General features: G+C 40.7%; 1 protein-coding gene across 1 annotated transcript in view; it reads right to left on the bottom strand.

Annotated features, from left to right (window-relative positions):
• Window positions 1–22,769, bottom strand: part of TMEM255B (transmembrane protein 255B) — a 45,655-nt gene that overhangs the window by 2,223 nt on the left and 20,663 nt on the right. The window contains exons 3-7 of the mRNA XM_084844553.1: window positions 21,757–21,846; window positions 9,040–9,120; window positions 6,204–6,289; window positions 4,929–5,088; window positions 1,004–1,147 (exon numbers count right to left, since the gene is read on the bottom strand). Coding sequence (XP_084700679.1) covers window positions 1,004–1,147; window positions 4,929–5,088; window positions 6,204–6,289; window positions 9,040–9,120; window positions 21,757–21,846 — 561 coding nt within the window. The remainder of the gene's footprint in view (window positions 1–1,003; window positions 1,148–4,928; window positions 5,089–6,203; window positions 6,290–9,039; window positions 9,121–21,756; window positions 21,847–22,769) is intronic.

Raw genomic sequence — 22,769 nt, forward strand, 5'->3', positions numbered from 1 at the left:
CCCCTGGGATGGGACTTACCTGGGGCAGATCGTCCTGGCAGCGGAGGCTCCGGCGGTGGCTGCGGTGGCGGTGTGGCGGCAGCAACGGCCGGTTTTCCGACCAGCTGCCGCCGCCGCCATTTCCAGGTTTAAAAAAAAACAAAAACGTCATAGGCTACGTAAAGATTTACATAGCCTATCACGGCTAGATTTTTAAAAAAATACCGTGATGGGCTACGTAAATCTTTACGTAGCCTATCACGGCTGACTTAAAAACAACAACAACACGTGTACACAAATGGCAGCGCCCATGGGTGCCGCCATTTGCGTTCCTTATTTTGGCACGTCTTAGTCTACGTAAACATTTACGTAGACTAAGATGGCCAAAATAAGGGGAACGCAAATAGCGTAGGTGCTACGCTATTTGCGTTCCCCTTATTTTTGCAGTCTTAGTCTATGTAAATGTTTACGTAGACTAAGATGCGCCAAAATAAGGAACGCAAATGGGTGCCGCCATTTGTGTACGCGCGGGTTTTTTTTGTTTTTTTTAATCAGCCATGATAGGCTACGTAAACATTTACGTAGCCTATCACGGCTGACTGCAGGGACGCAAACGACGGCGGCTATGGCCGCCGCCCTTTGCGTTCCTGCTAGCCAGCGGCCGGATGTCTGGCTGCTGGCGGAGCCGGCCGGCGGCTCTGCAGAATCACTGCGGAGCACAGCCGGCCAGCCAGGATTCCGGGGGGAGGGACGGAATGCCTCCCCCCGCACCATCAGCATAATCCCCGAAAGGTAAGTGATTTTCGTACATCCCTAGCCATGATGGAGTAGATCAGCCTTCCCCAACCTGGTGCCCTCCAGATGTTTTTGACTTCAACTCCCATCAGCCCCAGCTAGCATGGCCAAATGGTCAGGAGTCCTGGGAGTTGTAGTCCAAAACATTGGGAGGGCATCAGGTTGGGGAAGGCTGGCGAAGTTAATTTACAGGTACACAAAGCAATAAAGTAGAATTCCTGTACTCTACCTGAAGTGGTAAATGATAGGATGAATAATGAGGAACAGCTGCTGCAGAAGGACAAAATCCAGCATATGTTAAAATCTGCTGAGCTGGATTGTAAAGAATCTGTGGTGGAGGAGAAGAGCTGAAGGCAATTTGGGAGATAGGCACCTGTGGAACAAAAGAGATGTATCCGTTTTACTTATTTCACGCTGATATTCCTGCAATACTTCTTCCACCTGTCTGTCCGTTGGCACATTCGTAGGACCTTCCCATACAATGTTATAGCAAAATGCTATCCCAGTTGTATAGATGGGAAAACATAGGGGTTTAAAAATAATTAAAAATTCATCCCTTTCTTTTACCCTAGAAAAAATGTCAATTGCTTTGGTTAGTACCAAACTTATTTGTTCCTTGTAAAATGTTCAAGCCCATGAGCAGGTGGTCTGACTGGCCCCATTCGTCAATGCAGAGCAAAATGTGTGCAATATCCTTCCACAATTGCCAATGTAAAGAAAGTGCATTTCTGAAGGTCTATAGATGGTTATAAGAAGCAAATTATTCATAGCCATATAAGTTTTACTGCAGCCCTCCAAATGTTTTGAACTCCCATCAGCCCCACCTAGCTTGGCCAATGGTCAGGAATGCTGGGCACTGTAGTCCAAAATAACTGAAGGGCACCAAGTTAGGGACAGCTGTTCTACTGCAGATGTGGGAATACACTCCTTATATGAAGGTAGTTAGGCTTGGAAGAAATTATTTGACTGAACATTCTGTTTTTGCCGAGTATTGCGAATAACATAACCTGACAAAAGAAAGCAGCAAGTAGAATACAACGCAGTTGGCAAGACACCCAATTACAGAAATCACTGGCAGAATGGTTGGGGTGTGGAAGAAAGCATTGTGGGATTTACTGTAAAGATTTTTATTTTTCAAATTCGTAATAACTGTTCAGATTCCTCCACATTAACACCCCATGTCAGGAGAAGTATCACCCTTCTCCAGCTTTTTCCAGCCACAGTAAAGCAGATTTTAAAAGAACTTGGCAGTAGTAATGGGCTACTGTGCAGTGGCAAATAGTAAAACAATAATTCTCCACTCAGAGGTAGAAATGTAACTCCCTGCCCAGGCTGTCTCACTTTAAATTCAACCTTGCAGGTTTGCCCAGAGGCATTTTAAGAACCTGACTACACTGCCTCAAGGGGAAGATGATACCTGGAAAAAGAATTCTGTTTCCTTCACTTACTCTTACTTTCCTACATCCTTTTAGATGCCTTGCCTTGTCCTATTTAATGTCTTCTTACAGTCCAGTCCTAAACTTTGGCACTGTACTCAGAAGAGAAGGAAGAAAAAAACAACACAACTCTTTTAACATATTGCTTCAACAGTTAAACAAGCATGTCAGCAATAAACTGGAAACCAGAAATTAGCCTGAAGGACACTGAGAAATAATTTTCTGCAGTGCATTGCAATAGTCATCTTGCTTTGTCAGTATTTTTCATTTTCTTGTTTAACAAAACAATACCATAATTTACACACATGCATTTCTCCTCGTAGGAAAATTTGATACTAATTTCCTTCCCCTCTTGCTTTAGAAATGAGAGAGAGAGAGAGAGAAAGAGAGAGACCGCGCAAACATAAGCTGTTTATTGATTTTGTTCAGCTTTGCTAGAAGCCAAATGAACTTGCTCCAGAGTGAGCGGCTAGTACATGATTGCTACGATATTTTGTTTCCTTGCCTTTTGTTTCAGGGCTTGAATTCTCTATGACTCTGCATTAACATTTTCAGCAAGTAGTAAGCAATTGAGATGCAATTCTGTTTCTCCTCTTTGTAGCCTGAACAGCAGGAAACAACATAATAATATATGTACTGGGAGAGACTGCAATTGCTTCACGTTAACAACAAAAATAGGATTTCGGGTGTTGCATTGTGTGGGCCTTGCCTCAGTCTGCTGCAAAGAGCTGGACTGTATTCAAAAAGCCAAACAGGAACAAGCATTGAAACAGTGTAAAGTATTATCAGTTCAAATTGCCTTTCCTTTACTTGCCTAGCAAGCCTTGGTTAGGGTCTCATGTATTATCTTCCATTATTTGCCAGTGTTTAATGTGTCCCATAGTTGTTACAGATATGGTGGCTAGCAAAATAGGTTGCTGAAATTAGCAGCTGCCTTTGCATTTAGTAGCAAGCAACAAAGGGGCAGGGGGATCAAATAATGTCCACCAAAACACAAGTCTGATAGCTCAGGCCTGCAAATAAACTTCATGGAGATCAGTCTGACATGCCAGTCTTTCAGAGGACACAATATTTCTGCAAGCAGCAATGCCTCTGAACAACATTCCTGCCAACTACTTTTCAGACAGATCAAACTCAAGCAAACAGAAATTCAGCAGGTCCTATAGGATCAGCAAGCTTGCTTGTGTCACCCTTCCCCCAACCCCCAGAGAGAGCAGATTATGAGTCTAGGGAATAGGCATATGAAAGTAAGACAGCTGGGTAGAAACAAGACAATGGCAGATGCTTGCTATAAGTCCAGTTTAGTGCAGTTATATAGGAAGAAAAATACTTCTGACAACTTGTCCTGCCAATGGATTCCCTCCAAAAGATTTCTGAGTAATATTTTGGGGTATCTAGGTCAGAGTATACCATTTATGCCAGGGACACAAACCTCTCCAGATGATGTTGGAGTGCCAACTCCCATCACACACACACACTCGTTATTGGCTATGCTGGTTAGTGCTGATGGGAGTTGCAGTCCACTAATATCTGCAGGGCCACATGTTTCCCATCCCTGATCTATGCCTTGTAGGAGTGATTCCGGAAGTGGCTGCCTGTCATTTGAGGAATGGCAGAATATGCCCTTTGGAGATGAATGTATCAACCAGCGACACTAAATGTAGATATGCAGCTTTGTGACACTAAACCAAGCCAACTTTCTTCCATAAAAACACCATGACTCCTAAAATGACAATTATTGTAAAATATTGCAAAATAAGACAATCTGGTAAGTACAACCATCGTGCACAAAGTCAGGCTGCTCAAAATCTGTTGAAATCAATGAGTTGTAAGGGCCTCACTTTGCACACATTTACGGCAAAGGGCAGCTATTTCTGGAGAAAGTTAAAGGTACAGATACATTCTTTATTCCCATCTCTTCTTCCTGTGTCGTTTCATGTCTCTTCTCTTCACATTCCAGAATACACAGGGCACTATCCAATGGTCATTCCACAAAATCAAATAGCACTAGTGGAGCTCTGCTGAATCTTTCAGTTGTGCAAATGCTTGCGCATTGTGCTAGCAGAGTATGCAGAGCAAATGGGCCACTCCTGAAAGTGGTTGTGCAAACGATTGTGCAAGCAGAATTTAGTTGGAATCTCCCCTTGTGCATAGTACAGAGTCTAGTTTCTGCTAGCGCAACCTTAGTTGTGCTAGCAGTATGACACCACTGGATACTGCCTCATATATTGTGCATATACCATATCCTCAGTATGTTCCACCTCACATGTTTAACTCTGATTACCGGTAAGACAGAGCTTCAAACTGAATGATCAGGCAGGTTGCTACTTGAGATCCAGCTTACATACGGGCAGCATTAGTGGACTGCTGAACATGTATATGATCAAGTCTCGACCCATATACATTAGCTGGTCAGATTATTGGCAATAACACCAGCCATTTGATTGAGGGAAGGAAGGACAGCAGACAGGGACTAGATTCTGACCCCCAAATAGGTGATCATCACTATCGCTGGTAATCTGATTTATGCAGCATGATTGAATCTCTCACTATTAAAAGGAGTCTTTAAAACTCAGTAACTGTGTGTGCAGCTCTTCATGCATCCAGAGATCCCCACTTATCCATATGTATCTAACCCAAGCCTATATAGGGCACTTCTGATTTGTCAACTTGAATCCATCACCATAAAATTCCTCAAACACTGCAAGACTTATTTACCACATCTTTAAAAGCCCCAAGTATGGCTGCTGTGACGATGCCAAGAAACAATCCAATGATGTTCAAGACAGTGGAGGACCAGAGCAGCCGGTACAAGTGAACCACATCCTGACAGCTGTTCACGCCAAGGAACTCATAATAGCTGGTAGAGTGTTCTGAGCTGGCGAGAATGGAAAACATTGCATCACATCAGCAGCAATTTATGAAAAACAGAGCAACACCATCCCAGTCCTGTCACTTCTCTCTTACAGCGATGGTAGTCAGAAATGTTGACTTTGTACTCGGCTCTGACAGAAAGCAGCTACCTTTTCCCTTGCTACTCGCATTCAGCAATAGCTCTTGAGCAAACAGATTGGATGCCTAGTATTAAAAATATAATAAGTTGCTAGAGATCATGATAGAAGGAATGTTTTAATGTGTGCTTCTCTTGGAGGGTCATATATAAGCAGAATGGTGGGTGCAGTTTTAACATCTGTGTTTAAGTATTGTTACCTGCCCAGTGCCTATTCGACTGGGTGGAATAGAAGTTCACAATCATAAAATAAAATAATGTTCAAAAATAATCTTAATGGCTGCATCTGTGAAGCAGCCTGAGTAGACAGAGAGAGAGAGAGAGAGAGAGAGAGAGAGAATTCTGGGTAGAAAGTATACACGCCAATCAGAGCCAAGAGCTTGATGGAAAGCTGGAGCAATCACTTTATCTCTGGCGGTAGAATCTACAATGCTGCTTTTCAGCTTCCTTTTGTCTCTTGCAGAACATTAAATTTCTTGTACTAGTGCTGGCATGCATATTTGTGGGGGAGGAAGTTTTAGGATGAAAGGATTTACATGCAGAGCAGGCAGAAAATAAATCCTAGCACTGCAGTTGCCTTTTCCACATTGAACTTCTGTTTAGTAACAGACCATATGAATTGGAGTAGAAGTAGGCCAGACTGAGGTATTATACTGGGTCATCCTCTCTGAGTGGGTTTGCATTAGAGAGCCAGCTAATACTACTGGCAAACTTTATTGTTGTTTCTTCCTAGATATTATGGAGAAGGTTAGAAATACATGCCTGGGGAAAAACATGCAATGTGAATGGAAGATCTCCTCAATGCCTCCTCTTCCCTCTCCCCATAACAGTGATTATTGCTGGCAACTGTCTGCTTTGTAAAACTATGGATTTCTTTGCAGCATTCTTTGGATTACATCAAACTGTTTTTCCTTTAGGGGCTGAAGAAGCTAATTCTAGCCTGGCAGGACCCTCCTAGCTCACTGTTGTCCATAGATACTTACTTTTCACAATTGTATAAATCGCAGCAGTAGCATGTATTGCTCTTCACTTTCAGCTGACACTTGCTGTTTAAGGTATAACATGTCACCTGAGGAAAGAGGAGAAGGCAACAGATCTTTATTATGGCTAGTGGAGAGTCTTATGACTAGTTTACAGACAAGCACTATGGCCAGAAATTAGAAGTGCGCTTTGCCCTGAACTAGCAAGGGGCTATTTTGGAAACAAGTTCCCATGTGCAGATTAACGCCACCCACTTGTGAAAGTTGGTTGATCATAAGGATTGCCTTCCTCTTGTTATGGGGTGTGAACTCAATGCAAGCACCCTTTTCCATCGATCATATGTGTGGGAAAGGAAACAACAGCTCCACAAGAGCTACTCACAGATATACGAATTGAAGCTTTGGTGTGTGTGTGTGTGGGGGGGGATCGGTAAATGTGGTTGAGACAAACAATCCTTGCTGAAAAGAAGAGTGTAAAAGGCCACAGTAGCACAGTGCCACATTTGCAAGATGTCCTGGAAATGGGTACATTTTAGAAACAAGTTAAACTTACTTAATTCCAATTGAAAGAAATTGGAAATGGTCACAATTTTCCCAGGGTTGCACCTATATGTCCCAACCCAACAATTGCTTGAGTAAGTGGGTGAATGCAAAGAATTCCCAATAGCTTCCTGTTTACTTGGATGGAGAGATAGCTTTATGCGTGCCAATCAATTCATGCCTGGAGCTGCCTCACTTTTCAAGTAAAGCCTACTGGAGGCCAGCCGGTTGGGAAAGCCTGGTCTAGTTATTACCATTAACTATTTCCATAAGTAATTTCTGAGATATGAACCAGTAATGACACAGGCCTGGCTTTTTGCAAGATGTACTATTTGTGTTTTCAGTTTCAGTTCTGCTTTATTTCCTTTCCATATTCTGCTATTATAACCACCATTTTGACACTTCATTTTCTTACAAATACTGTATATCCCACATAAGTCTTAACAATTCATTTTTGTCTGTAAAAAAGAGCAGGTTGGTGTAATACGCAGCGTTGTGTGAAAAATCAAATTCTACATCAAGAAATTATACCCTAATTCTGTAATTAGAAGAAACTCTACATAATAAACAAGTTTGGATGTATCCATGTAACTTTCAAGATCTTGCTTGTCAAAGGAACACTTAAGATGCATACAAAGACTGGGAAACGTACGTAAGGACAGAGACTGTAAAGGAGCAATAAAAGGAGAAGTAGGATTAGAAGCCTGGAACAGCATCCTTCAAACATGTGAAGTCCTACTCACTGCCTTCTGATCTGAAAGTTCACCAGACAATATCCACATATTTTATGCTTTCATCCACTCACCCACTGAAATAAAACAAAACTGACATTCTCAGGATGCCAAATTTGTGCCATGTACTCATTTCCATGCTTACATAACAATCTTATTAATGTGTGGAGCAAACAAAAAGCTGTGGATAAGTCATAACCTTAGGGCTGCTTCAGACAAGATTGTTTTGTATGTGGGTATGACAAAATACACAAACTATGAGCCAGATTTGAACTATGCATATATGTACTTGCTGCCTAGCTCCTTAACAATGCAGCCCTATATACTGTATGTCTACTCAAAAAGGAGTTCCGCTTATTTCAACAGCACTATTCCCAGGTAAGAGGGCATAGGATTGCAGCCTAAATGTCTTCAACTAGACATCTTTTAAAATGCCAGCATCATTTGGGAAAGGATTGGTCCACTACCCACACATACTTTTCAGAGCCCATACTATCAGATGTTTTAACTAAACACCTACAACTATACACATGTATAATTTACATATGATGTACAGCATATGTATTTTGTTCTTGGATATTATACATATTTTTAAAATGTGAAGCAGCACTTAGTAATGAGATTCTATGGCCTAGGGTATGTATTCAGTGAGTTCATGATTATACTATGCAAGCACTGGAATTTGGTACTGGTATAGGGCTCAATCCTCAGAATCTCAGCTTGAGCTTTCCTCTTTAAAAATAAATGCAAGTTTCTAGCTCTTAAGGTGCTAGAAATAGGCTTGAAAGTCAGGAATTTCAGAAGCCAGATGGGGAGCACAGAAGGATTTCCTGTAGTTAGAGAGTGAGGTTTCAGTATCCTGAAGAGTTTTTCCCTCTTTCCCATTACTAGCAGAGGCAGAATAAATTATGCAAAGTTGGCAAAGATATGTAAATATGATTAATATGCACAAGTTTTATGTCACAGTAACCTCCATTTCTTGGTGTAGACTTTGGATTACATGATAGGGCTGGTTTTATTTCTGTTTTTGCTTGTTTGCATAAATTATCCTTTTGTTCAGGGCTATAGTCTGGATTTATGTTCTGCATAAAACATACAGTAATAGGAAAAAAAATATTTCTTCACTCTAAGGTTTTAGTCAAAAGTCTAATCGTCTCAACGTGATACCTTCTGCTGTTGGCTGCAGAACAACAAAAAAATCTGAATACAAAATAAAGACATTCTTGGACCGTGTCAGATCATTACAGTGGAGAGTTGTTGTTTTTGCCCAGTATAACCCGATTAACTTAACTTGGGTACATATGACAGTATGCCACTCAGTAAAATCACATCCTCAGAAAAAAAAATGCTACGTCTAATTCCAAGGAATCCTTATGCAACAAGAATGGAATGAGAATAGGAAGTTAGTTCCAAAGCAAATATCCTCGTTACAAATATGATAGCCAAGGGGGGTGTGTGTGTGTGTGTGAAACTGAGTGCTGAAATTAGAAAGCATTTATGCTTCTAGTCACCTTGTAAGTAACTTTCATTTCATAAAGCTACAAATTAACTGAACTACAGTAGTTTACCTCTGTCTGGTAGGCATCATATAAGAATCCTACTCCACTTGAATAATACTGGCACTGTTTAGTATATAAAGGCCTAGGTTCCTATAAGAAGAAGAAGAAATATAATTACAACAATATATTTTAAAGCCTTACCAGCATGGCAACGAGGTCTAACTTCATCTCGTCCATCCCACCCCTGTCAAGCTCTCAATTTTTTAAAGTTTGAAGTCCATTTAAATAATTAGCCATGAAATACTCCTCCACGTGTTTCCTTTCTAGGACACATTTGTTGTTTTGGAAGCAAGTTAGATTAGATGTTGCAAGAAGGGTTATGTCCATTGGAGAAATGCATAAACGTATGCATAAACAGAGTTTGATTCTAAACTGGGGCCGATTCATGCAATGAAGTTTGAACGGTAAAGCTGCAGCAAACCAGATGTAGACCAGATCTCACAAAATACTTCCTAACAGTAAGAGCAGTTGGACAATGATTAAACTGGTTCCTAGCTTCCTAGTTGTCTAGGAAAGATATTGGATACCTTTCCATAATCCTTCATACTATAGTCTGGAAGACTGGGAATTAGTGCTATGCTCACACTATCCGTCTCCTTCTCCCCATGGCTTAATGAATTACTTCCTTGCTTGAACAAAGTATCTGAGCATCCAGGAACAACACTGGATCCAAGAACACACTCAGATAGCAAACCTGAGTCTTGAGGAGAAGTGGAACCTCATACCACACCCATTTTTCACCTTCTACAAAATCAACTATATTCCCCACCAACAGTGCTTCTGTGTTGTCTGAATTTATGCTATACATGAGCCACAACTAATATGTTCACTGTGCCAGCCTAATGTTGCAAATCATCCTATTTTTCTTGTTCATTTGGCTGTTAGGTTAAGTTCAAGTACGCTCACTTAAAGCTGCTGTGGCTCAAACATCTAGAAGATTCCAAACACACTATATTTTGGGGGTGGGGGTGGAGGGAAGCTGCTCGTTGATCAATGATCACAAAAGTCACTATGGGCACAATCCTATTGATTGCACCTCAGTGATTGGAAGCCCCTGAACTTGGAGGCTTCCAATCATCCAAGGCAGGGCAAGAGGAGTGGCGGAGGCGATCTTCGCCTCCCTGTCCTCCCATCCTGCATTTTTCACTAGATGAGTTTTTTTGCCTATCTATCAACACCGCTTTGGAAGGGGAGGGGAGGAAACTGGAAGAGGCTCAGGATATTGTGGCCTGCCACAGCCTCTCAGGTCTCCTCCCCTCCCCACCCACTGAAATGCCCCCCTTTTCCCCCTCTCCGAGGTTGCTTTTCCAACCTCAAAGGCCAGCTGGCACAGTTCTTGCTATGCTGGCTGCGAGGGGGCGGGGAAGGGGGTTTGGATCTCCAACTCCCCCTTCCAACATCGGAGTGCTGTGTCTGACCTCAGAGGGGCAAATCCCCACTATCCTATGGCCCCTCAGACAATGCCTAGGGACCATAGGATTGCTCTGTCCCAGTGATGTAGTCCTCAGATACATAGGGCGTTCTAGCTACCACTCCTAAAATAAGGAGCCAGAATTACACACTGATATTAGTCTAAAAAGCTCATAAATCTCATGGTACTTTCCCTCCAATTCATTTGTGTGTGTAATATATACAGTGCATATCTATAGACATTACAATTACTTAACAGTTATCCCATATTTATGTGAAGTTATTTTGCCATTAGACAGTGCAGTCAAATGGACCTCATCTAGCTATGTACGTTTTCCTACTGGATTATCTCTGGGAAGCATTATTTCACTATCTCCTGTCTATCTACCACATGCTATAGCTACAAACATTTATTTCAATGTGTGTGCATGCCAAGGATTTCTTATATTTTTATATATGTACTATCAGTGCATTTTAAATGCACTGTGTTACTCACATACACATGCCCCAAAGCCTTGCACTACAGCAAAAAAAGAGCAAGAGAACAGCCCTGATTAGGCTGGCATTATGCCTAAATATATAAAAATGCGCATAAGGGGGCATGGGGCGGTGAACATTGGCCCTGCCCAAAATGACCGTGTGCACAGGCCCCGTCGCCTCTGTCCCTGATTGCAGGGTCTGTAATCACACAGACAATTCTACTTGCATTCAAGTGCATGCAAGTAGAAGACCTTTTCTGACCTTGCCAATCAAAGCAGTGAGGTTGGAATGAGGAAGGTCAGGTCTGGGGACATTGGGGTGGGGTCATTGTAGTCCTGTGCCCCTTACATACATTTATATAGCTTCTTCCTTCATAACTCCTAAACAGGGCTAATGTCACTTCACGCTGTTGGCCTGCAGTAGAGAGATGCCCAAGTTCTCAATTTTGAGAGTATTTTTATATTTCCCAGTATTCATTTATGTGTAGGCTTAAGTCAACATCCATATTACTGAACGGAAGTATGGGAGAATCTGATTTTCTGTGCTAGAACTGACATGGACCTATACTGGCACCTTGGCCCTGGGAAGTTGTGCCGTACTAAACAGTGTGATTCACACTATATTGTGGCTCTAATCTAGAGTCAGTGTGGGAAATCTAGGCAATAACAGATAACAGTAACAGATGCGATTCTGTCACAATCATCTGTATTAGGTTGCTATCAGCATGGCTTCTTATTTGCCCAGGCCTTTTAAATGTGGTTTTTGATATCTCGCTGGCTCTGCATTAACATCCATTATAGCAGGTATGTTGTTTTAAGATTATTAATTTTTGTTTTATCTGGGCTTTTAAAAATCATGGTAATTGTTAGCAGCTCTGGAAACCCTTTGAGCTTGAAAAGTAGGGTATACATTTATGTATAAATAAATGGAAGTAAATGGAGTCTGGTTTTTGTAGTACCTTAGGGCTGCACAGAGAACAATTATTTGTCTTGGAACCTGCCTTTTTGGCTTGGATAGGAGGAGGCTGCCTCAGCTCAGAGCCTCAGACTGACATTGTGCTTAGCCTCGGATCCGAAGCAGATGGTCAAACTGACAACTTCTTTATTTTTAGTAGAGTTGGATTACATTTGCAGACCAAGTAGCCCCTTTTAAGGGAATGAAGCCTGCCAAATTTCAGACAAATAGGTGCAGAGGGTTTTATGTTACATGCCTTTAAAATTGGAGGATATATAGGGAACCATGGCCAATTTTGGCTCTTTGATGCATGAAGCTGCATAATATGTGGACCAGGTATGTGCAAGCTTTACTGTTCTACAGGTACACATGATATTTACTGAGTGTAACTTATTAGTATGTGACATACATATTCACATATTAGTATGTGAAACTTAGGTATCTGTATTTTCAATGGTGCTCCAACATATAATCCTGTTCAAAAGTAGGGTTAAATATCTTAGCAAGGATGCTCACTTCTAATTTTAAGCACTTTTACTGCAACAATGGGGAACCTCTGGTCCATAGGCCTAATCCAGCCCATGGCGGTTCCCCATCTGGGCCACAGAAATCCTTTCCCAAGTCCCACCTCCTCTCAGGGGAGAGGAAATCCTGCTCTTATCTCTTATCAGTGATTGGAGATAAGAGCAGGGGTTTCCTCTCTCAGCAGTAGAGAAGGGTTACCTTTCTCTATGGCTGAATGGGATTTCCCCATGTCCAGTGCAGAAAATCTGCACTCAGTTTCTCATGGAAATTCTCACAGATATTCTGTCTCTCTGCATGGAGATACTCCCCTATGATGTCAGGATGAGGCTTTATGTGGAAGGGGATGGGGCTTTGGGATGGAGGGTCCACTCCCTGATATCGTCTTCCACCCAGATGTGTGTGTGTGTGGGGGGGGTGACCCAGAAAGCAATGCAGTTCCCAGGGGGCTAAACAGTTTCCAACCTTGCTTTACTGTAATAGCCACAACATGTGCAAAGAAAGATTTGTAAAAAGAAAGCGTGAGAAGGTAAAAAATAAAAAAATCAGCAAAAAAGTACCTGCTTGCAGTAGAAGAGAGAGCTTTTGTTTTCTTTTGTTTTGCTTTTCACATTCATTCAGGAACACCATGTATAAAGAGTCTTTATGTGGCCAGCCCTTTGGCACAAGGAGAAATAATCACTACACATTTTATGTAGTGTATCTGGAGGTGTAAAGTTCTGTAAAGAAAAGGGGGTATCTCACAGGACTCTGTACTTGCCTCCTCCCCCTACATATTCATCTCACATAATTGGATTCAGAAATCTTAGCCTTCATGCAATATAGGAATCAATGGCAAGGACAGTTGTTAACTGCAGTTTTTATAAAGGACTGAAATGCTTTCATTAATTAATAAGTGAAATAAATAGATGACTGAAGGATTGGGAACTAATTCCAGAACAGACAGCATTAGATGAGAAAAATTTTGAATTTTTTTTGCTACTCTGGATTCAGTGGGGATCATCTGTTTCTGCTCTGAACTTGTCAGAGGTTCAGGGGATAGAGAAACTCCTGGTGTCAATGTCAAAGGGGATGTAGATATGGTCTCCTTGATCCCTAAATGGGACTTGGGAAATCCATTCCAACTACAGAGTTTTCCCTTTCTGAGAAGAGGCCATGTGAAGAGATGGAACTATTTTCAAGGGAGGGGTAAGTGAGACAGTAGCACAAGGAACAGTGGAAGCCGCAACAGCATGTAAATAGTGAGGTCTCCCAAGGATTAGTATTGGGACCAGTACTTTTTAAATTGTTCATAAGTGATCTGGAGTTAGGGGCAAGCAGTGATGACTAGGTTTTCTGAGGACACGAAATTATTAGGGTGGTTAAAGAAAAAAAAATGAGCAAAAAGCTCCAAAATTATCTCTCCAAAGCAGTTGAAGCTGGTGGCTCTGGTTCCGGTGGGACTGTAAATCCATTTTGGGTTTCAGTCAGAACCTGCCAGAACTCTAAAACAGCTATCCATAGTGCTGAACCCCCTCCCCAAAATAGGTTCAGCACCTTGAATAGCTCCTTTAGAGTTCTGGCTGGTTCTCACTTAAACCCAGAATGGATTCACAGCCCTACTGAAATCAGAGCTACTAGCCTCCACTGCTCCAAACTGGGGAAATGTGCATTAAAATGGCAAATGCACTTCAATGTAAGCAAATGTAATATGGGCACATTGGAGCAAAAAAAAATCCTAACTTTACATATATGCTGATGGAGTCTGAGCTGGCAGTGACTGGCCAGCAAAAGGACCTTGGTGTTATCGTGGACAGCCTGGTGAAATTGTTGACCCTGTGCATGCAGCAGTTGTGAAATAGAGGGATTTCATGTTGGAGATCATTAGGAAAGGAACTGAAAATAAAACCACCCATAGCATAACACTTTTCTGTAAATCTGTTGTGTGACCACACTTAGAATGCTGTGCACAGTTTGGTACAATGCAGCTCAAAAAAGATATTGTAGAGTTGGGAAGATACCATGTCTACAGTTTATATACCACAGTTGGTGGGCTATAATTGGCTGCAAAGTCCATAATAATGTTATGCTCCATCACAGTTATGGAGGTGAACTGGGAGGAGATGGGAGGCAGTCATTTTTGTCTGCCCACTGAGTTTGACAAGAGTACTTTAACCAGCAGAACAGTATGCCATTGCCAAGTGAGGGTTAAAGCCAACATTAGGCTAGCAGAAAAATTACAAGAGTTGGTATTATTCCACTTGTGGTTGCACAACCACTCGCAGAATAACTAGCACAACTAGTACAAACAACACCTAGCTTAATGAAGCCATAACAAGTTGTACAACTCCTTATGGAACACCTTATGTGATGCCTTGTGCAATGTGTTGCACAAGCAGAATTAAATTGTTGGATTTGACACTTGTGCAAAGATGAAAATGGGGTTTCCACAAGCTGTAGAAACTTTGTGCTAGTGGAATAACACCATTGGATGCAACCCAGAGAGAGAGAGAGAGCATGAGAGAGAGCATGAGAGAGAGTGCACAGAGGATTCTGACAATGTTCTGCTGCTGCCCTCCACATGTCTGATCCTGCCCATCTTTGGTGCCAGTGCTATTATAGTTGTGATTATGCCTGTGTAACTCTCATGCTATGCTGGGATGGATCCCCAATACCAGTTTATCTTTGGGCTCCATGGGAACAGGGGACCTAGTTGGTATCCTATCCTTCTGCAGCTAGTGTATGTCAAGGATAGGATGGCACTGTGCTGTACCAGTGTGAGACATTGCACTGGCCTTCCAGCTGTTGCCCACTGCCAGCTCCAGGTTTTTGAGGGCTCTTGGGCAAGACACCCTCAGTGGGTCCCCTCCCGCAGTGAGTCTACCTTCGAACCAGCTGCTATTGCTCTTCTTCTTCTTTCTCATCATTGCTACCACTTGCTTGCTTGGCAGACAGAGAGCTAGTGAGCAAGTAGGCAGGGGCATCTACTGGTCTTCCCTCTCACAACCACCATTGTCTGGGCCAGAGTGAGAGGCAGCTGAACAAGCAGGATGCAGTGGTGGAAAGGAGGAGCAACTCCAGGGGACTCTTGTCAATGGGACCATTCCTACACTTGCTCTTGTCCATTTAGCCCATAAGCAGCAGCTATACCACTAATCGAGTAATTGACTGACAAACTGGAAGTCTCAGCTATGTCAGTCATGGATCATGCTGTAAGTACATTTGCTACAGTTGCTACAGCAACTGAAAACTAACCAAAGCTACCAGTGTATGTGTGTGTGTGCGTGCGCGCGCACATATGCATACATTAAAAACCAAACTTAACTGGGGTGTGTCATTTTTAAGTGCTAGAGGTTTCAATGTTAGAAAGAGCATGTGTGCCCTCTAGAGGAATGTAGATGTATTTGCTGTCTAAGTCACAAAGTGTAAATCAAAAAGTTGTGTCTGGTTTGAAGGCTTACAAGACATCCTTATCAAGCATTCTGGTTTTATTGACAGACTACATGGATTCCAGTTTAAGAACAACAACAGCAGTGCTAGATCACACAAGACTTAAGGCAGCCCACCCTTTTGGCTATAAATGGTTAAAAAATGAGGCTATCTTTAGTCCTGACCCCATAGCATGTCCCTCCATTTAGGTAACCTCTGACTTACTCATGTTTAATTTGGTTCTCTGAAGCCTCTGGGCTCCCTCTCTCCAGTGCAAGAATACAGATTTACCATTTGGTTGCCCCTACAACAAAGCTTGTCTCCATTATTAGGATCAGGATTTAGTACTACTCACAGTGGATGTCTCACGAGGCAATCCCACAAAAGCGAAAATGTATTTGGGACATGCTTTGCTTAGAACATGAAGCTATGCCAACATGGCTTAGATGCAGGACTCATCTTTCCTTCATGATATCTGTATGTTTCTGCATTCATTCGCTCTTGCCCCCTATTCAAATACTAGTTGCCATACCAATCTCTAATGAACGGTCTGAACATGCATCCAAATGAAAATAAATACTCCTCCAGCAGTATGCAGAAAAAATACTATGTTGAACCTCTAATCCAGACAGATCACTGTATACCATTGCAAAATAAGGTAGGAATGTGGAGGCAAATAAGCAAAGTTCTTTATGAGAATTATGAATGCTTTCAATATCTTTTCTTGTGCTACAAAATCTACTCTGTGCATCTGCTACACTTGCCATCATGGCACAGGGTAAAACAACCACCACCACCATTTCTCACATTTGTAACATTCTAACACCACCACAAATATTATTATGGAAACAAGTTACTGTATGTGCTTGTGAAGTTTATAATTTATGATGACACTGTTCTTTGGTTGAAGAATATAATATTATTTTCAAGCCAGTTTTCAAAACCAACAATAGTGTCATAGTGATATTTTATAATTCCACTCAGCTTCCTATTTATACATTATAATGCAATCCTATACATTTCTACTCAAACATGGGCCCCACTGAGTTCAATGGGACCTACTCCCAGGTAAGTGTTATAGAAGTGCATTCTTAATCTCTGTCACCCTTTCGTGTCATATTTAACAGATTTGTGCCATCTATTCAAAGCAAACAATAGGCAAACTCAGAAAAAATACATCGCTCATAAACAATGCACATATGCTACTCACAATACAGGATCCAGATATTTCAGCATTAAACAACACATTTAGGTATCACATAAAACAATCTTGTGCTTGTGTGTCCTTTGTTTTCCAATAATAAGGTACAAACTACATCTGTGTTAGCCTACTTATTGCCTGAGAAAAGTCCAATTTGTCCTTATGTTATTGATTGCCTGTTGCTAATTGAAATGGTCTTGCTGGCAACCCTAGAGGCTATTTTCACTTAGCTCAATCAGAACCAGTTCTTCCCTATGTTGTAATATGTACAGGCCACTTGGAAGGATGCTATTAATAGTATAAAAGGGACACTCCAGATGGATAGAGACACATTTTCAAAACCAAAAATATACCAGGACAATCACACATACATTTTAAATAGTAAAACATTCAGGTGTTCTATGACATTCGCTTTAAAACATCATCACCTATCATTTAAGTGCTCTTTCAACAACAACAATAACAACGATAACATTAAAAAACTCAAAACAGACCACATAGCTTTAAACAAAATGAAATCTAAACCTTAGAACTGAACTAATGTTATTCCCATTAAGGATGATGAATTCTAATTTCATTTCTTAAAAATATTATCATATGAGCCAGGAAGTTATATTAATGACTCAGTCAGGATGGAAATGATATTAAAAATAATTAGCTATGATTTTACATCATGCAGAATCATGGAGAAAGGAAAATACATCTAAGATTTTCCTCCAGGGCAGCTTGCTAATTTAATTGAGGGGAGGCATTGGATATTATTTGAGTTCTGTTTCTTATTACCTTACTATTTATCAAGGGAATTGTCTCTATTTTTACAGAAAGGTAATAAGAAGTATTATTTTTTCTAATAGCATTTTAGGCTTTTCCTAAAATATTTAAACGGGCATGTGTGAGCCCATTTAAATGGGCATGCCCACATTTAAACGGGCATGTGTGAGCAAGGAGGGTGCCTGTTTGATGATCCAGAAAAATGAGGCTGTCTGAAAACAAATTTTAGCATCATCCTGATGCTAAAATTAGCATGATACATATATCATACTTTGACCTATCTCTCCCTTTTATATCATGTTCTATGATACTGTAAAAAAAAAAAAAAGTTGTTTGTGGAAACTCCCTACTATTCCAGAATAAATCCACAAGATGGCACCATGGAATTCACTAATTCCTAGAAAGCATTCATAGTGAAAGAAGGTCAATTTCTAGGAAGGGTTCCTCACTTCTGGGACCCCACTCAAGTTTTTGCTGAACCCTTAAAAATCATTCATGCTGATTAACAGTTCAAGGAGAAGTAAGAGAAGTTTCTAATTTGCTTTACTAGTTCCTACCTTTCAAGTTTATGGTTCTCAAGCTGCAACAATTAAGCAAAAGATGTATGCAAAGTTTCAAGAGTGCATGGGCAGACACATATTTTGAGACATTAATATAGTCATTGGATCAAAGCTTAAACTGGAATACTCCACGCTTTAATGATGGGATTTAGCCTATTAAGCTACCTAGGACTCTGTGTGTTTAGGCCTCTTCAAGTCCAAAAAGGAACAAGGATGTACAACTTTGGCACCTACGACAAGCAGGCAGGATACTTCTCAATTGGCCAGACCAGGTATAAATTCCAGGTACTGTCAATGTACTGCCCTGCCTCAGTGCTAATGCTGTATTCCCTTTATCTGCCTCTTATTTGCCATCTATACTGAACTGAAGTGGGATTAAATTATACTACTTTTGTTGTTGTACAGTACAATTTACAGTAAGAGGGAACAGAAACTTGACTGAATCCCAAGTGCCTTCATGGCTGATGTATATAGAGTTACTAACTCTGAATTCAACAGATGCTACTGTGTTTTCAATAATAACAGAAAGGGAGAAGTTATACATCCTCATTGGAGACCAGCTATGTTTAAGAACTACAAATAAACTATAAAAGGCACAGTGGGACATCCTTCAAATACAGGTTTTAACAGGTTTAGTTTGGAAACAGTTGTGTCCTTATATCCCCTTTGTCTTGAGTATGCCCAGTATTGTGAATAAAGGCAGCCAGTTTGCCACCTGGTTCAATCCTTTCTCTCACCTGGCTTTGTTATTTGTTCTGCAGTCATACATGCCCATGAACATTTGTTCCAGTATTAAGTTTACAAGAACAATTGGGCACTATAACGACATATTGCTTAATTTCTAAAATGACAGATACAAAACTGCACTGGATATTGCACTCCAAATCCTGAAAGCCCCTGATGTATAATCCCAGTCCAAGCTCAAATACCACATGCCTACCACTCCAGAATGGTTGGCACTGCCTTCTCTCCTAGCTTGGTTTACCTTCTCTGGTTACTTCTGGAAGCTCATGTTACCTTAACCTGGTATTCTGCTTCACAGTAGCAACAATGGCAGCCAGCTTTCTATGTATGCCTCCATTGGTAGTAGTAAATAAATGCAAATTATACTAGTAGGATCCCTATGGCAGGAATGGAAGCATCTCTATTTTATAAGCTGCCCAGTTGTGGATAAAATAATTTTTTAGGTATCTAGGTGAAGAGGTATCACTTGGAAGGTTGTTATTTCCCCAAACCATAGAAATAATTACAAGGGGAAAACATCTCTTTTCTATGTAGCAATAGGAAGTGTTGCTGTAGAAAGAAGAGAGGGGTTTTGTTTTGTTTTGCAAGGATATCAGTTTGCAGCATGTAAGGTCAACTCTTCTACTAGGTAACAATATACGTCCAACAAACATGATTCACAGATAATGGATTCCTGTAATGTCCATATTCTTTCTCAACTAACATAATTACAAGCTACTTCCCGCTGTATTTATTTCATTTGATTCTGGCATTCTACTTTTTTTAGAAGGTGAAGGATGGTTTTGAATACACAAATGCTGAAATGAAGTTAACACAGCAATTTAGGTCTGTATTATGATTTCTCAAATGGGACAGGGGTACTTTAAATCAAGCCACTTTTACATCAGCTTCTAATTTTGTAACTGCTTTTCTATGGAGCTTTCTATTAAGTGCAGTGCTTTTCTCTTGAATGGGACAAATCATGAAGATCTCTCTCTCTCTCTCTCTCTCCTGGCAGATATCTTTCTTTCAAAGTGGTGTTTTTGCAAAGTTTATGCCATCTTCAAATGGAAAAATAAAGGATTTCCCCTTCTATTTAATCTTCTCCTTTTTAAAAGAAAAATAAAACTAAACTGAAAGTACTTTATTAAGGAGAAAAGACAACTCATGTTCATTATTTTTCTCTTAGTGAAGTTTTTTTTAAAAAAGCAGGAAAGAACAAGAATGCGTTATCTGCATTAAGAAAACAACATGCAGTGACAAAGATTTGTTATATCTCATTTCCACCTCTTTCTAATGAAATCATGATTGCAACAAAAATAAGATGCCATATTATATATTTCACTGAGGTAAAGGGAAAGGAAAGGAAAGGTTCCTCCTGTGCAAGCACCAGGTCATTACTGACCCCTAGAGGGATGCCTGTTTATGCTGGCATTTTCATGGCAGACTATAGCAGGGTGGTTTGCCATTGCCTTCCCCAGTCATGGCTACCTTTCCCCCAGCAAGCTGGGTACTCATTTTACCGACTTCGGAAGGATGGAGGGCTGAGTTGACCTGAGCTGGCTACCCGAGACCCAGCTTCCGCTGGGATCAAACTCAGGTCATGGGGAGAGTTTCGGTTGCAATACTGCTGCCTACCACTCTGCACCACATGAGGTAAAGGGGGCTATGTTATATTTTACAGTAGCGCTTCTTTACGCTGTCGTCCCACTGTATATTACTTATGAGATCCTAAGATTTTTTTCAGAATTTTGGCCCATGTTAAAAAACAATGTTCTGGAGCACAATGAATATCTGCTTCACCATAATTTTTGGATACAGAATGAGAAATCTATTATTTGAGAGTCTTTCAGAATTCCATTGTGGAAGTGATCAGATTTTTTGTTTCTCCCATACATTAAGCTTCAACAATATTTTGGATGGACAAAAAGCATTGCCTATCTGGACTCCCTGTGCCTCTGAACTGCCTCCCTGGTTCAACTCCATCTCTTTCATCCTCCCATATTCCCCAAACTCCCCAACAGTTTCAGGGAGCCTAGTAGCTAAAATTGTGAACCAAAAAGTTCCTAGTCAATATTTCACCTTTAATATAAGCTCAGTGAGTAACCCTACTGAGCTCTCTCTGCTTCAGACCACCATCTGCAGTACGGGGTTCATTATACTGACCTACCTTACAGAGTTGTTGTATGGATTACTGAGATAACACATGTGAATTGCTTCGGACACTTGAACATCTGCTATGAATGTTAAAGGCTCAACTATACTTTATGTTCTAAAACTGAAGTGGGTTGTGTGTTTTTAACACATAGAAGTGGGACACTCTTACATGCATTAGCACGTGATGTGTAGTTTAATCCTAAATGAATATTTACAAATGAGATAATCCCATACAGAACTTGATGAGTTAATACAAAGAAATCATTACAGAAATCCTTCATTAATTCAACAAAATCTTGTGGCACCTTAAAGACTAACACTATTATTACTATTATTATAATTATACATTTATTGTGACATCTGGGTCTAGCTCAGTATTATTTACACTACTGGTACCAGCTCTCCAGGATTTCAGACAAGTGTATTTCCCAGCCATGTCTTGACCTGCCAGGGATCGAACCTGGGACCTGTTGCATGGAAAGTGTGTGCTCAGCATGTGGGATAAGCATTTGAGAAATGAATATCAAATGACATGCTTACTATGTGTCGCGCTGCAAACACACCATCAACAATTGCACAACAGAAAGCTGCCACCACTCCAAAGCTGATAAACACGATGGATGCTATCAACTAGAAAGAGAAAATTGGACAAGTTATGTGTTCCATACAATTATTGAAACATGATAATGAAACATTATTTTTATTTATTACATTTCTATACCACCCAATACCCGAAGCTCTCTGGGTGGTTCACAACAATTAAAACCATAAAATACAACATGATAAAACATAATATAAAAGTTTAAAGCTACAGTATAAAACTAAAATGAAAAAGAAAAACCAAAATAAAACCTAGCAGGAGTGCAAAGATTTAAAATACAGCAACATATTTAAAAACAGAAACTAAAAGACTAAAGTGCCTGAGAAAATAAGATGGTCTTCACCTGCCACTGAAACAACCACAATATAGGTGCCAGGCGAGCCTCTCTGAAGAGCTCATTCCACAATCAGGGTGCCAAAGCAGAAAAGGATGTGTAGCCACCCACCTCATTTCCTTTGTTGGAGGTTCTCAGAGAAGGGAGTCTCCACCAAAGGAACAATACCTGCATTGCTTCTTGCACATATGTGATCATTCAGCTTGTACAATGTCAAAGAGGAGAGATCAGGAGGATTAGGAAGCAGAATTTCTAACAAGTGCTGTTAACTTTGAACAGATATGCAGTCCAGTATATCAAAAGATTTTCAACCTACAGTATTTAAAACAACCACAGTCTTGTTAAGTAAACCTGTGGATTGTTAAGCACATGCCAAAGAGAAGCATGTCAGGAAATAATTTAAATCTGTAAGTGACCTGTGCAGATAGGGAGCAAGTAATCAGGGGTCTCCAATGTGGTGCCAGGGTCTCTAATGTGCCCACAGACATCTCTCTTGGTGCCTGCCAGACTCCCTGTCCCCAGCATTTTAATTTTATATCTTAAGCTTTCTAGGCGCAAAGATTACTGCAGACGCTGACTGCAGCCAGGAAATCAGAAGACGTTTACTTCTTGGGAGGA

This window comes from Heloderma suspectum, chromosome 3 (assembly GCF_057233095.1).
Source record: "Heloderma suspectum isolate Gila_16-S chromosome 3, 16-S_ref, whole genome shotgun sequence".
Lineage (NCBI taxonomy): Eukaryota > Metazoa > Chordata > Lepidosauria > Squamata > Helodermatidae > Heloderma > Heloderma suspectum.